Source organism: Staurois parvus, unplaced genomic scaffold, assembly GCF_062004578.1.
Source record: "Staurois parvus isolate SC_StPar_1 unplaced genomic scaffold, SC_StPar_1.0 ptg000096l, whole genome shotgun sequence".
Taxonomy (NCBI): Eukaryota; Metazoa; Chordata; class Amphibia; order Anura; family Ranidae; genus Staurois; species Staurois parvus.
In genome coordinates, this window is record NW_028317892.1 from 3,873,571 (window position 1) to 3,889,965 (window position 16,395).

General features: G+C 39.3%; 1 protein-coding gene across 1 annotated transcript in view; it reads left to right on the forward strand.

Annotated features, from left to right (window-relative positions):
• The window catches only part of CILP2 (cartilage intermediate layer protein 2), a 79,045-nt gene that overhangs the window by 22,021 nt on the left and 40,629 nt on the right, over positions 1-16,395 (forward strand). Inside the window, exons 2-5 of the mRNA XM_089670838.1 lie at positions 6,330-6,599; positions 8,687-8,869; positions 10,232-10,381; positions 15,357-15,635. Coding sequence (XP_089526964.1) covers positions 6,330-6,599; positions 8,687-8,869; positions 10,232-10,381; positions 15,357-15,635 — 882 coding nt within the window. The remainder of the gene's footprint in view (positions 1-6,329; positions 6,600-8,686; positions 8,870-10,231; positions 10,382-15,356; positions 15,636-16,395) is intronic.

The following is a 16,395-nucleotide window of genomic DNA, read 5'->3' on the forward strand; positions in this document are numbered from 1 at the left end:
GTGCGGAAGATGAAAAAAAACAGTGTTTGCAAAGTTGTTTACATGGGTCAGAACTTCTATTGAGTGATCCCATCTTGCATCTCACCTGAATGAGCAGAATACCACTGTAGCACTTACTCCTGACGGATCCACTTGATGTGTTGGGTCACCTGTTCCTGTGCCCACGACTTTGTGAATAGCACCACACTCTCTGATACACCTGTCAGGTGGGGAATATTTATTACAGATAAGTAGATTTACACCCCCCCAATGACATAATGTGTATAGGCATCTAGAATTATCTGGGGCCTGGGGTGGTACACCAAGAGAGGCTAGAGAGCTCTCCCAGACGTTTTTGTTGTGTAAAGACTTGTATAGAGTTTCCAGGAAGTTGTCCTCGGTTTGCAGTTGCATTTGGCATCCCATACACCCCATTACCCCATTCAAGTTCAATTCCCCTAATAAAACATAAAAAACATGCTCCAGGACTGTTCACTGTCTCTGGAATGCAAAACTGTGGAAAATACGTGTTGCCTGACTGTGTAGGACCCAAATATTCAGCAACTCCTAAGAGCGTTGTGTTACAGTAGAAAAATACTGTTGAATATACAGTAAGTGCTGTATTATAATAATCATTTTTACCCCACTTTGGTATGCCAGATGTGTACAGGGATGATCATGATAGTAAACAGCTTATACTTTTTCTACAAAATCATTTAAAATACTATTTTTCTCTGTTCATCATTTTTTCAGGATGCAATATATGTAACTGCAGAAAGTGAGAAGTTGTTTATAGAAAATTCATTGTACTGAAAAAACAGAAAGAAATCCTGGATACTATTGTATACATTCAGTTAGGGAATAACAGATGTTTCTTTCATGTTAATTCACTTTTTAAAAATTTGACTTATGGTGGAATGTCAATTTGGTTTCCTGCATTTGATGCATACCATTATGCTCTGATAGAAATGTCATTCTATAGCTTGTAAATTGAAGGGCTTAGGGTAGAAACTAATGTAAGCCATTCTACCTCTACATGGATGACTTGCTTTTGGAGTGGTTAAACTGACCATCTACTGTCATCCCTAGAAACTGAGTATGGTCTAGAAGCTGTCTGTGTTTTTATATGTTAAAGTAAGGATGTGGATGCCAAATGTTTAAAGAAATAAAGTGTAACTTCCATATTAAATACCGAATGACATGCCTTTATAGTCAGGGTATACTTAAGATCCAGGAACTGGAAGACAATCTAACCTTGCACTGCAGGGGTTAATGTTCATTATGTATGAAATACAGACAAATACTTACCTTAACCACACTCTAGCAGGCTCCTTCCAGTAATGCAGCTGGTCTCCCACAGCTTCCTCCTAAATTGCACACAGTCACACACTTCCCCCAACTACTTACAACACATAGGGGTTGATTTACTAAAGGCAAATAGACTATGCACTTTGCAAGGTGCAATTGCTCCAGAGCTTAGTAAATAAGGTAAAGCTTCCCTTTGCCAAGAATACCCAATCACATGCAAGGAAAATTAAAAAAAAAACAGCATTTTTGCTTGCACGTGATTGGAAGATGGAAGTTAGCAGAGCTTCTGCTCGTTTACCAAGCTCTGGGGCAATTGCTTTTTGCAAAGTGCACAGTCTAATTGCCTTTAGTAGGTCAACCCCAAAGTGTGCCTGTTCCTATAGCCTGTGGACATCACAAGCTTTTAATCCTTGTAGTGCAGGGAAAAGAAGAGGAGGGGGCAGAGGAATGTCCCCACATGGGTTGATTTTTTTTCTCCAAGGGCAGATTTGTTTCTAATTCCTGGAATGGAGCTTTACATTTTTTTTTTTATAGTTTTGACATGGGTTAAAACAGAACTAAAGGTAAAACCTTTTTACTAATTTTATATTGAGTAAGGGAGGGTTATGACCACTTTTTTGCCACCTGTGTCCCATTGGGGAGATTTCCCTTTATTTCCTGTCCCATAGCCAAAAGAGGAAGCTAGAGGAACCCCCTCTTTTCACCAGAATTAGTGTCCATATTAAAAGATTTCCCCTCTATTACTGTTAAGGTAACAATCTAAAATGTGTGATTTTCTTTTTTTTACTCTCAATATTAACAGTAAAAGGCACAAATAGAGTGGGTAAATCTCCCTAACAGGGTAACAGACAGCAAAAAACTGACAGATGTTCCCTGTCTACTCTATCCAAAACTAAAAGAAAGTTTTGTCTTTAGTTAGGCTAGGTTCACACCTATGCAATTTGCTTTTGATCCATTTCTGCAGTACTTTTTCAGTTTGTTTTGTGTTTTTGCACATGTTTTTGACACGTTATGGATGCGTTTTGCGGGTTTTCTTTTTCAGCTCGTTGCTGGGCAGATTACAATACAAAAGGCATTAAAAAATGTGTCAAAACGCATTAGAAACGCACTACATGCTTTTCTGCAGCATCTCCATTAAAGTCTATAGAACCAAAAACGCAACATTTTGTGTTTTAGGATAGGTTCACATATGTAAGGGTGGTGCCGCTGCATTTTCGCACAAAAATCCGTGCAGCCACACCACCCGCGCAGAAGAATGCGGACACACAGGTGCGTGCCATTAGTTCTAATGGCACGCCACCCGCACTGGAAATCGCAACCGTACTGGGAACTGAGATTCCCGTGCGGGCTGCCTTTTCAAAAGAAGTACAGGGACTTCTTCCCTGCGTGTCCCGGTGCACGGGAGTCCATTCAAATGAATGGGCTCTCATGTCCGCGCAAGACGCAGCCCGCAGGAACGTGGATATGTGAACCAGGGGTATAAAAGTCCCTGACCCTTTCCAAGAAATGCACCGGGTGAAAATGCAGAGATGTGAACATGTCCCCTAGGAAATCATGTTAAATGAACTGCTGTGCGTTTCTGCAAAACACAACGGAAAATGCATAGGTGTGAAGCTAGACTTATACAGTACACAACATTAGGGGGCAGCAGTGGTAAGATCTCTGCATTTGAGCACTCAGGTTTGCACACATGTAGCAGCAATTATGGCTCTATCTGTATTTTAATTCACTGTAGAATGCAATAAGAGGAGCAACAACACCCTTTGTTTGGTACAGGAGAAATTAGACTTTAAGATGGTTAGAAAGTATGCAAAGGACCACTGATGAAATTATGAAGATCCTACCAGACTTCCCTTGTAGCTAAAATATTGCTAATAGTTGTGCAGTTTTAAACATATATTTCTTACATGATGTATATTTCAATATGAAACTAACTTTATATTAACCATTGTCCCAGATATTCAAAGTTACCCTATTCTAAATCAGTCATTGTGCAGAACAGTGTACACACCAGTCATCTGAGTGTCTGATTTTAAAGGCAGCACTGCACATCAGACAGTGATTGAAGGTATAGACGTGATCCGACCGTCCTCATGCATCTGAATCTTCCAGTCCTACTATTAACAAGTGGCTTGTCACGTACCAAATAAGAGACCAAAATGACGAGTATGACTTTTATTTAATCCTCTGCCTAACTGCCCCTGATAATGAGACAGATGGTTTTACAGAACAGGAGGAACACAAGTGCTGGAAGATGTTGCTTGCAAAACCCCAAACTTGAGATGTTGATCACAAAGATAAAAGAACTCTGGCTTGGCCAGCGACACTAGCAGGCAGACAGCAGGAGTATACCTGAAACTGTAGCTAAATCTTGGAGTCATGTAAGCAGTAGCATGGAGAAGAATCAGAGGCAGTAGCAAAGTAACAGAGCAGGCTGAGGTCAGTGACAAGCAAGCACTACAGTAGAAGCCAGATCAAAGTTAGGGTCAAAGCTGAGGTCACAATCTAGTTAAGCAACAGTACAGAGCGGGATCCAAAATCAGGTCAGAAAAAAGCTAGGTCGGTAACAGGAGCATATGCGAAGCATGGAACAAGTTGAAGACCAGTCAGCACTGACACTTAGACCAATACTATGTGTATGCACACCTAGGGACATGCATGTCTCCTGCAGACCTGTCAGAATATCTGCTTGCCATACAGGATGTACGAGCAAGCAGATATTCTGACAGAAAGCGTCAATGAACTACCACGGCACTCCACAGCAGTCTGAATGTAACATGTCACATGTTACACCCTGAATATGAGTGTAACATAACATGTTACGAAAGGTGAACTTAACCTTTAAGGAGAAAACACTAATGAATACACAAGACTTTTCAAATTGTCTGTTCATTTCTTCTCCATCAAACCTCTGTTGACATGATTTTTTCAACATACAGTCATGGCCAAAAATATTGGCACCCCTGCATTTGTGTCCGAAAATTGTTGCAATTACAAATTTAGGCATTCTCATGTTCATTTCTTTTGTTTTGTATTGGTATGACACAAAAAAGTGGAGAAACAAAAAGCCAAATCTAACACATTCCACCCAAAACTCCAAAAATTGACTGGACAAAATTATTGGCACCTTCTCAAAATTGTGAGAAATTGCATTTAAAGTTTGTGATGCTCCTGTAATTTGTAATTAAACTCACCTGTATCAATCAACAGGTGATGACAATATAGACATCACACCGGCAACCAATTAAAATGGTGAAAAATTGGCTCAACCTTTCTGTTGTGTGTCTCTGTGTGCCACACATGGAGCATAGCAGACAAAAAGCAGCAAATAATTGTTTGAGGATTTGAGAACAAAAATTGTGGACAAGCATGGACAATCTCAAGGTTACATGTCTACCTTCAGAGATCGTAATGTTTCTGTGTTCACTGTGTGCAACATTGCCAAGACATTTACAGCACTGTAGCTAATCTACCTGGACTTGGATGAAAGAGAAAAATTGATCAAAGATTACAAGGATTGTTTGAATGATGGATAATGAACCTCCAGACAAATTCAAGCAAACCTTCACGCACAGGGTACAGCTGTGTCAGCTCGCACTATATATCACAATCTGTATGAAAAGGGATGATGCTATAATAGGAAACTAAGGAGGACCCCACTGCTGACACAGAAACATAAAAAAGCCAGAATGGAGTTTGCCAAAACCTGAGGAAGCCAAAATTCTTTTAGGAGAATGTGCTGTGGGCAGACAAAACAAAATTATAGCTTTTTTGGTAAAGCCTATCATTCTACTGTTTTCAGAAATGAGGCCTTTAAAGAAAAGAGCACAGTCCCTATAGTCAAACATGATATAGGTTCACTGATGTTTTGGGTTTGCTTTGCTGCTTCAGGCACTGGATGTCTTGACCGTGTGCATGGCATTATGAAATCTGAAGACTACCAAAGAATTCTAGGGTGCAATGTAGGGCCCAGTGTCAGAAAGATGGCTCTCCGTCAGAGGTCATGGGTCTTACAGCAAGACAATGACCCAAAGCACACGTCAAAAAGCACCCAGAAATGGTTTCAGACAAAGTGCCGGAGAGTACTGAAGTGGCCAGCAATGAGTCCAGATCTCAATCTCATAGAGCACCTGTGGAGAAATCACAAAACAGCAGTTGGGAAAATTAACCCTTCCGATCTGAGAGACCTGGAGAAGTTGGCGGAAGAAGAGTGGTCCAAAATTCCAGCAGAGAGGTGTAAGAAACTCATTGGTGATTACAGGAAGCAGTTGATTTCAGTTATTTTTCCCAAGGGGTGTGCTACCAAATATTAAACTGAGAGTGCCAATAATTTTGTCCAGTCCATTTTTGGGGTTTTGCGTGGAATGTGTCAGATGTAGCTTTTTGTTTATCCACTTTCTTTTGTCATTCCTATACAAACAAAAGAAATAATGCCTAAACATTTGTAATTGCAACAATTTTCTGGTCGAAGTGGTGCATTACCTGACAGAAATGCAGGGATGCCAATATTTTGGCCATTACTATATAAGCAGCTCCCCATCCAGGGGTACATGTTGTCATCTAATGTATTTGGCCATCTTAAGGTCAGCAATATAGAGATCTGAGCTAGTTTATCTTAACTTGGAAAATGCTGTTATAAACTTTGTGAGTAAGAGCTTGCGGGAAGGATAGTTTGTTTATCATTTTCAGAAGTAGCAAAAGATATGAATGAGAGGGTGTGCAGAAATCACATTAATGGACCTTGAACTTAAAAAAAGAAAAAAAAAACAGCCAGTATGTAATTAAACATTTCAGCTTTTTAAGTACCAAGGACTGTTTGGCTGGATAATTCATTACTAGCTCATTCTGCCAGCTAAATTTAATTACTACAAAGTGTGTCTCTGTATTCTGGTTTCCAATAGTGTGCCCACCACTTTTTAGCATTTCTGATTGGCAGGATAAGGAATACTAACTTCACAGAATTCTAAAGATTGAGTCCACGTGTTTCAAATATGTAAATCATCAGTCTTCAACTCTTTTGAAATCTATGTCTTAAATCTCAGGTGCTACAGACTGGACCTCCTGGTTTAATGTAGACCACCCAGGAGGTAATGGAGATTTTGAAACCATAGAGGCTATTCGCTTCTATTACCCACATCGTTTGTGCCTCAGACCTGTTGCCATTGAGGCTAGAACAACAGAATGGGCTACTCCAAAGGACACAAAGGAAGTTGTACACACCGATCCAGAGAAAGGCTTCTGGTGCATCAACAAAGAACAACAGAAAGGTTACAACTGCTCTAACTACCATGTTCGGTTTCAGTGCCCACTTGGTAAGTAGATAATGTAGAAAACTTCCTTTTCCATTTCTATCACTGAATAGCCATTCTCATAAATAGGGCAAATAATGTGCTATAATAATACATAATATCTACATTTATATTATCATTTTACTCAAAAAGAATAGTTAAAATGTTAAAAGGTTTTTATTGCTGTCTGTATCCCTGCTGAGGAGATTCACTCTGACTATTTTTTGCAGGTGGCCATTGTCACTGAAAAAGAAAGCTAGTGGAAATTTTAAATAATAGTTATTGTAACAGGGCGTAAAGAGAAATCTTCCAACAGGGACATCTGTTCCAATGTCAAATGCCTAGCGGGGATTTCCTTTCTTTGTGCAGAGATTTCCTCTCCTTGTTTCTCCAGGACAGAAAGTGAAGGGAAATCTCCCAACAGTCCACAGAAAAAAACTGACAGGGATTTTAAATATATGCTCCATCCAAATCAAAAAGTTTGGGTTTAAGATCTAATTAAATGGTTAAAGAAAACACATGCTAAAATTGTATATTTTCTGACTGCCTCACATTATAAAATGTCCTGTGATGCTGTAATTAATCATACGGGAAACAGGAGATTGCAGCCATTGTTAAGGCACTAGCACTGTTGGCTGTCAGTGACAGATGGGGTCCAGTAGCAAACCCCAAATCTTATCAGTTTAGCTCCTAAATGTTACAATGTGCAGTGCAATGCTAAGTATAAGAGCCACGTGACAGTCTGTTTTTCTGCTGTGTTTCAATTGAAATCCTAAAGACCCCTGTATGCTGTCATCAGCATTTTCATAAGAAGTCTCTGTGCTATGCTGGAAGGAGGTAGAGCTCAAATAGCTGTGTAAGTTCTCTCCCTTCAATATTTGTAACAGAGATCTTAATAGCTGGTTAATTTATTGACAGGTTACTTTTATAAATGATCTTGTGCCACAGAGTTGCATACAAGGCCTTATGTCTTGATGTATCCACCATGAAAAGAGAAAAAACAAATAAAAGAAACATTTGAAGAAATAAAGTTCCAAAAAAAGTAATGAAATACCCAATTTGTACAAATTCCCTGCAAATTTCAGATTACAATAATTTCCTAGTATGGGTGCCAATAGTGCTGATTTTGGAAAGGTCACTGGTCATGCATAGCAAATTAGTTTAAAAAACAGGTGGCTTGGGAAATCAACAAATTTCAAATGTTTTTAATCTCTTGAATGATAGTATATGCTATATGTCCATATTTAGACATATATAGATCTTTAGTTAGACCTCATGTAGAATATTGTGTCCAGTTCTGGAGACCTCACTCACAAAAAGATATTAATAAGATAGAACGAGTCCAGAGATGGTTATTAAAAAATGGTTAAAGGCCTGGGGGATAAAACATATCAACTTCATAGCGACTTCAGGAACTTAACATGTACAGTCTGGAGGAAAGAAGGGAAAGGGGAGACAAGATTGAAACCTTTAACTAAATCAAGGGGGTGACTAAGGTTTGGAAGGGCATTAGTTTCAATATGAAACTAAAAGCAAGAACACAAGGACACGACCCTAAACTAACTGGAGGAAAGTTCAAAATTAATCTCAGAAAGTATTATTTTACTGGAAGAGTATTTGATGCTTGCAACAAACTTCCAGCAGAGGTAGTGAGCCAGTCAACAGTAAATAAAAAAAGTAAAAAACTGGCTTCAAACATGTTTGGGACAAGCATAGATCTATACTCAGGCAAAAAAGTAACCAAAACCAAAAACATCCAAAAAAAAATAACAATATCACTTTTTATGTTTCATGCTTGCCAAATATAAAGAAAATCTTGTAACTGTTGAATCACAATTGCGTGGATTTCCTAAAACACGTCATTGAATCATAATGGAGAAAAGCTGTCTGCATATATATGGGCACTTTCCATGAAACATTAAAAAAAAAAATAAAGACATGTCAAGAAAAATAGAATGCAAATAAAACCAATCAGACCATGCAGGTGAAAAATAAATTGAGCATTTTATTGGCCTAAAAATAACTATACATGTAAGATGTTCCAAACATACTGTACCATTCAACACCTCACGATTTACATCTTGCACCAATGTCACTTTGTACCATGACAGATCTGCTGTACTGGTCACACTGGACTCCTTGGAGCACCTGCTCTCCAACAACCTGTGGAGGAATGGGAATACAGATAAGACGACGCTCCTGTATGACTGTGCAGCCCGCAGCTACACTGAGCCTGGAAAAATGTTTGGGAGAAGCTACAGAGCGAAGAGTTTGTGTTTCTTCTCCATGTGTTGGTGAGAATCATGAGGGCTAAGAAAATTATATGATCCAAAGACCTTCCCATTTACCACCAACAGGGTTGCCTACAATGACCAGCTTTGATTTCTTTATGCAACACCTTTATCCCAAAAGGGAAAAGAAAACTACTTACTATAACTATATGTGTTGGGAGAACCTGAGATCATTGTATTTACTGGAAATTCTACTTTAAATGATCAATCCACCCAAACTGGTAGTTCAATAAAGTATAATTGCAGGTAGTTCAGTCATGCACTGACTTCTTACAATTCTCCTTAAGTTCAGAGCTAACCTGACCAGTTTCCAACCTCTCCCCAACAACCCACCTTACCCCTCCTACTACACTGTCTATGATAAAGAAAGGTGTAGCGGTCTTGCCTCAGTGACAATAATACATACTGTATACATTTAGCCAGCTTGTTAGATTTAGCACAGTACAATACAACAGAGACGGGTTGATTTACTAAAACTGGAGAATGCAAAGTCTGGTGCAGCTGTGCATGGTAGCCAATCAGCTTCTATCTTAAGCTTGGTCAATTAAGAAAAAATGGAAGCTGATTGCTTTCTATGTAGAGTTGCACAAGATTTTGCAGCCTCCCTTCGGTTTTATAAATCAACCCTACAGTTTGTAGAAGCTTTAAGAACGCAACTGTAGGCAGACAAACAACCGGAGAACATGCCAATGCTGAACATGCTAACGTCATACATACGTTTATGTGATTGTCAATTAGTAAATGTTGGCACACCTGTGACCCAGAGCTATGATTAGGCTTTTACCAAGCAAAACACATTGTACACTAAAACACATTTAACAGTAGGTCACTAGCATGATGATATTAACAGTGTTTGAATTTTATCTAGAACATGGAATTAAACTACTGTATATCTAAACCAAAGAATAAAAATGTAATATATTGCAGCTTACTAGTCCTGAGATGTGTTGGATGCATTTGCTTTTTCAGGCTTTGTAGTCACCTAGTCATCTGGCTAGGAATACACTTCCTGTCCTAGGGTTCTTGCTCCTGATTTGGACTACAGCATGTTCACAGAAGAGAACTGGGTAGAGTGCACAGGATGTTACAAGCTCACTGAATTTTTGGTAGGACAGCAGGTATATTTTTTGCACTTTAATAAAACAATTGCAATGGTATATTTAACAGACCACACTGGAGCAAACAAGAGATGTATTTTCATACACTTTAAATACCTTTTTGTTCTACAGTGAAGCTTTATCCAGATCCCAACGAGTTTTTCTAAAATAATTGCAACAAAGCATTTGCTGTTATTGTATTACAACTGGTGTAAATAAGTTTGTTTTAAATATTTAATTCTATTATATATATCCATCTTTTTAACAGGAAGATGGTCTCCTTGGAGCGCATGGACATCCTGTACAAAGACTTGTGGAGGAGGGAAAAGTGTGAGGCGCCGGGTCTGTTCCAGTAAGACAGCTACTTGTTCAGGGCGTTCCTTCCAAATTCAGAAATGTGGAAGAACTCCTTGTAAAGGTGAGGAAAATATCGCTGAATGCAATTTTATGTCAAGCAGCAACACAAACAGGATAATCTCAACAGAATGTGGGGCTTATGCAGTGCTTACTGTAGAATTGGAGATCTTCAGTATTCCCACTATCACCCTGTATTGGCCACTGAAATAGAAGAGCTTGCATCTGGTATGTATTCAAAAATGTCCAAAAAGTGTTTGAACTTTACACTAATGATGCCCATAACTCTTCCTTAGTAACCAGCTTTACATCAAATAAAGACAGAATTGAAGGCTACCTTCACTAAACTGCCATACCAGCTATATGTAAAAGCAGATCAAAACATGTTGCTGCCTTTGGTTGTATATATCGGCATCTGTCCACCAGTTACATATTCATACATCTCCACAAGTAAAAGTAAAAACTATGAAAGCAGGTACCCCTTTTTTGTTATCCAAACCCCTTCTTCCCAGTTGGGGTTTATTTACTTAACACCCAAATCTGCTTTAAAAGGTTACTGCCTCCTACTTTGGAGGATGTAAGACATGTGTTTCAACAAAACTTCTAAATCATGTACAGTATATGTGCTAGAAATAGGCGTCTGTATTGCTTCACTTTCATTCATTATTATCGTATCAAATGATAGGAAATGGGGAATGGTATTTTATTGGCCCCAGGGGGTTAGGATGCACAGTTTTCTTCCATTCAATTTAGTTTATTCAGTTTGTATGTAGTGTAGTTTAATGCATTCAACTTAAAAATAGTAACATATTAAATGTATTATAAATCCCTGAAAACTCAACAGCTTCTCACAAAAGAATTCCCATTTATATGGGCCAACCAATCAATCCCTTATTTAGGAATTAATCTGACCGCTTCATAATTTCGCATATACAGTTGCTATTAAAGCCATATTGTAATTTAATATTTTTAAAACTTCCTTTTCATTACAGTCTGCAGCTGCTGTAAGTTTCTGTAAAATTTAACACAATATGGCAACCTGTGGACATTCTGTACATGTACAGAATGCTCCGAAAATGTAGTTCTCTGCTTGTGTGATTGGCTTGTTGACTAAGATAAGAAGATACAGTCATGGCCGAAATTGTTGGCACCCTTGATATTTTTCCTGAAAATCAAGTATTTCACACAAAAAAGGTATTGCATTAACACATGTTTTGCTATACACATGTTTATTCCCTTTGTATGTATTGGAACAAATATAAAACAGAGGCAGAAAAGCAAATATGACATAATGTCACACAAAACCCCAAAAATGGGCTGGACAAAAGTATTGGCACCCTTAACTTAATATTTGGTTGCACACCCTTTGGAAAACATAACTGAAATCAGTCGCTTCCTATAACCATCAATAAGCTTCTGACACCTCTCACCCGGAATTTTGGACCACTCTTCCTTTGCAAACAGCTCCAGGTCTCTCTTATTGGAAGGACACCTTTTCCCAACAGCAATTTTAAGATCTCTCCACAGGTGTTCAATGGGATTTAGATCTGGGCTCATTGCTGGCCACTTCAGAACTCTCCAGCGCTTCTTTGCCATCCATTTCTGAGTGCTTTTTGACGTATGTTTGGGGTCATTGTCCTGCTGGAAGACCCAGGATCTTGGACGCAAACCCAGCTTTCTGACACTGGGCCCTACAGTGCGACCCAAAATCCTTTGGTAATCCTCAGATTTCATGATGCCTTGCACACAGTCAAGGCACCCAGTGCCAGAGGCAGCAAAACAACCCCAAAACATCATTGAACCTCCACCATATTTTACCGTAGGTACTGTGTTTTGTTCTTTGTAGGCCTCATTCCGTTTTCGGTAAACAGTAGAATGATGTGCTTTACCGAAAAGCTCTATCTTGGTCTCATCTGTCCACAAGACGTTTTCCCAGAAGGCTTTTGGCTTACTCAAGTACATTTTGGCAAACTGTAGTCTTGCTTTTTTATGTCTCTGTGTCAGCAGTGGGGTCCTCCTGGGTCTCCTGCCATAGCGTTTCATTTCATTTAAATGTCGACGGATAGTTCGCGCTGACACTGATGCTCCCTGAGCCTGCAGGACAGCTTGAATGTCTTTGGAACATGTTTGGGGCTGCTTATCCACCATCCGGACTATTCTGCGTTGCAATCTTTCATCAATTTTCCTCATCCGTCCACGACCAGGGAGATTAGCTACAGTGCCATGGGTTGCAAACTTCTTGATAATGTTGCGCACTGTGGACAAAGGCAAATCTAGTTCTCTGGAGATGGACTTGTAACCTTGAGATTGTTGATATTTTGCCACAATTTTGGTTCTCAGGTCCTCAGACAGTTCTCGTCTCCTCTTTCTGTTGTCCATGCTTAGTGTGGCACAGACAGACACACAATGCAAAGGTTAAGTGAACGTCTCTCCTTTTTATCTGCTTTCAGGTGTGATTTCTATATTGCCCACACCTGTTACTTGCCCCAGGTGAGTTTACAGGAGCATCACATGCTTGTAACATTCTTATTTATCCGCAGTTGTGAAAGGGTGCCAATACTTTTGTCCAGCCCATTTTTGGAGGTTTGTGTGACATTATGTCGAATTTGCTTTCTTTCCTCCCTTTTTTTGTTTTGTCCCAATACACACAAAGGGAATAAACATGTGTATAGCAAAACATGTGTTAATGCAATACGTTTCGTGAGAAATACATGATTTCCTGGAGAAATATCAAGGGTGCCAACAATTTCGGCCATGACTGTAAGTCTTCACTAATCACTACGTCAGATTTTAGACATCCTCTGCAATTGAAATTTTAGTCTTGGGGAGATACTTTACAAGGTTTAACTACTTCTAAATAGAATTATACAATGCAGATTTTTTTTCATAAGAACACAAAGGGTGAGATTTACAAAAACTGTTGAAAACAGAATCCGGTACAGCTGTGCATAGTAATCAATCAGCTTTCAGGTTTTATTGTCAAAGCTGAACTGAGCAAGCTGAAGATAGAAGCTGATTGGTCACCATGCACAGCTGCACCATGTACTGTGTGCACCAGTTTTAGTAAATACCCCCCAAAGAGTGCACTAGATGATTATAACAAATCAGTCACTCCCATTCAAAATCAGTATTCAAAGGACAAAGTAGAACAAACAGCTTTTTCTCTTGTGGGAAATGGAATTAAAGAGGTCTGCATCTGACTCTGAGAATGTTGAGTAAATGGATGCTCTACTACAATTGCAGAAGCAGATAAAAGGTATGTACACAAATCAATTAGATTCTCCTTTCATTTGGTCTGTAGGATTATAAAAATTGGAAAGCACTATTTCATTTGGGGCACCACCTAAACATTCCATCTAAATTATACACTGCTCAAAAAAATTAAAGGAACACTTTGAAAACACATCACATGTCAATGGGAAAAAATATCATGCTGGATATCTATACTAATATGGACTGGGTGTTAGGAACGTAAGGATGCCCCATTGTTTGGAGGAAATGAAAATGATCAACCTACAGAGGACTGAATTCATAAACACCTTGAAAATCAAAGTGAAAAAATTATGCAGCAGGCTAGTCCATTTTGCTGAAATTTCATTACAGCAACTCAAAATGGTACTCAGTAGTTTGTATGGCCCCCATGTGCTTGTATGCATGCCTGACAATGTCAGGGCATGCTCCTAATGAGATGATGGATGGTTTCCTGGAGTATTTCCTCTCAGATCTGGACCAGGGCATCCCTGAGCTCCTGGACAGTCTGAAGTGCAACATGGCAGCATCAGATGGACCAAAACATAATATTCCAAAGGTGTTCGATTGGATTTAGGTCAAGCGAGCATGGGGGCCATTCAATGGTATCACTTCCTTCATCCACCAAGAACTGCCTGCATACTCTCACCACATGTGGCCCAGGAATTGTCATGCACCAGGAGGAACCCAGGACCCACTGCACCAGCATAGGGTCTGACAATGGGTGCAAGGATTTCATTCCAATACCTAATGGTAGTCAGGGTGCCATTGTCTAGCCTGTAGAGGACTGTGGGTCCCTCCATGGATATGCCTCCCAGACCATCACTGACCCACCACCAAAACAGTCATGCTGAACAATGTTACAGACAGCATAACTTCTCTACGGCTTCTACAGACCCTGTTATCTGTGAAAACCACAGGGCGCCAATGGTGGACCTGCAAATTCTGGTGTTCAATGGCAATTGCCAATCAAGCTCTGTATGCCAGGCAGTGAGCACAGGGTCCACTAGAGGACGTCGGGCCCTCAGACCACCCTCATGAAGTCTGTTTCTGATTGTTTGGTCAGAGACATTCACACCAGTGGCCTGCTAGAGGTCATTTTGTAGATTTCCTCCTTGCACAAAATGCAGATACTGGTCCTGCTGATGGGTTAAGGACCTTATATGACCCTATCCAGCTTTCCTAGCGTAACTGCCTGTCTCCTGAAATCTTCTCCTTGCTCTTGAGACTGTGCTGGGAGACACAGCAAACCTTCTGGTAATGGCACTTATTGATGTGCCATCCTGGAGGAGTTGGACTGCCTGTGCACCCTCTGTAGGGTCCAGGTATCGCCTCATACTACCAGTAATGACAATGACCCTAGCCAAATGCAAAACTAATGAAAAACAGTCAGATAAGATGAGTATGGAAAAAAATGTCAGTGGCCTCCACCTTTAAAACCATTTCTGTTTTGGGGGTCATCTCATTATTGCCCATCTAGCGCACCTGTTGTTATTTTTATTAAGACCAACGCAGCTAAAACTGACTAACAACCCCCTATGCTACCTAGCTGACCAGATCAATATCCCAGGAGTTTAATTGACTTGATGCTATACTCTGATTTAAAAAAGTGCTTCTTTAATTTTTCTGAGCAATGTGTCTAATCAGGTAGGTTCTTGCACTATATAGTTATTGGTGAGTTTTGCTGATCTAACAGACCAAATGTGATGAAAATGTAACATAAGTTTTTCTAGCCTTATCTTGAGCAAGCAACAAGATATCTATTGAATGTTTTTTCCTTTTTTTTACAGAAAACTCAGAATTGTGTCCTGGGTGTTACTGCAGCAATCACACTTTGTTGGGTAAGATTCAAAGCATACACGGCTTTGTCCTTCACAATGCCAAGGTGTTCCTGAATAAGAAGATCCTGGGTGCAACAGACCAGCATGGCTTGTTTACGTTAAAAGGGGTCTGTATGGATATTCCCTCAAACATCACTGTAAAGATGGATGGATTCTCATCTGTAACCTTGCAAAGCATGAGGAAAGAACCTAATGTCTTCTATTTTGAAACTGCTTTAAAGAAATTAGGTAAATCAGTTGCATAGATATGAATGTAACAATGTATTCAATAATGTTGTGCAAAGAGCAAATCTGAACTACATAGTACAGCAACCTATAACAACCAGATACATGAGTATTTGAGCTATATGCATGAAAGATTAATTCTGATGGTTCCGTCGGTCAGTTTAATTCCCATACTGAATAATGCTGTAAGAATTGATTTATCAAACTAAATGCAGTCTTTAACCACTTACCCCCTTCCTGACCAGGCCATTTTTTGCGATACGGCGCTGCATTACTTTAACTGACAATTGCGCAATCATGCAACAGTGCATCCAAATTAAATTTACGTCCTTTTCATCCCATAAATAGAGCTTTCTTTCGGTGGTATTTGATTGCCTGTGCACTTTTTTTTTTTTTGCGCTATAAACAAAAAAACAGACAATTTAGAGAAAAAAACAATATTTTTGACTTTTTGCTATTAAACATATCCAGTAAAAAAAAATTTAAAAATCACATTTTGCCTTAAAGTTAGGCCAAAATATATTCTGCTACAATGTCTTTGCTAAAAAAATTCCCAATATGTGTAAATTATTTGGTTTACAGTGAAAGTTATAGCGTTTACAAATGGCGGTATATATACTGGGATTTTTTTTTTTTTTTTTTACTAGTAATGGCGGCGATCAGCAACTTATATACTAGATTGCCAGACTGCGGGACTGCGGCGGGTATTCTGACACTGGGGGTAACTGACTTGGTGTCATTGACATTCCCAGTGACACCAATA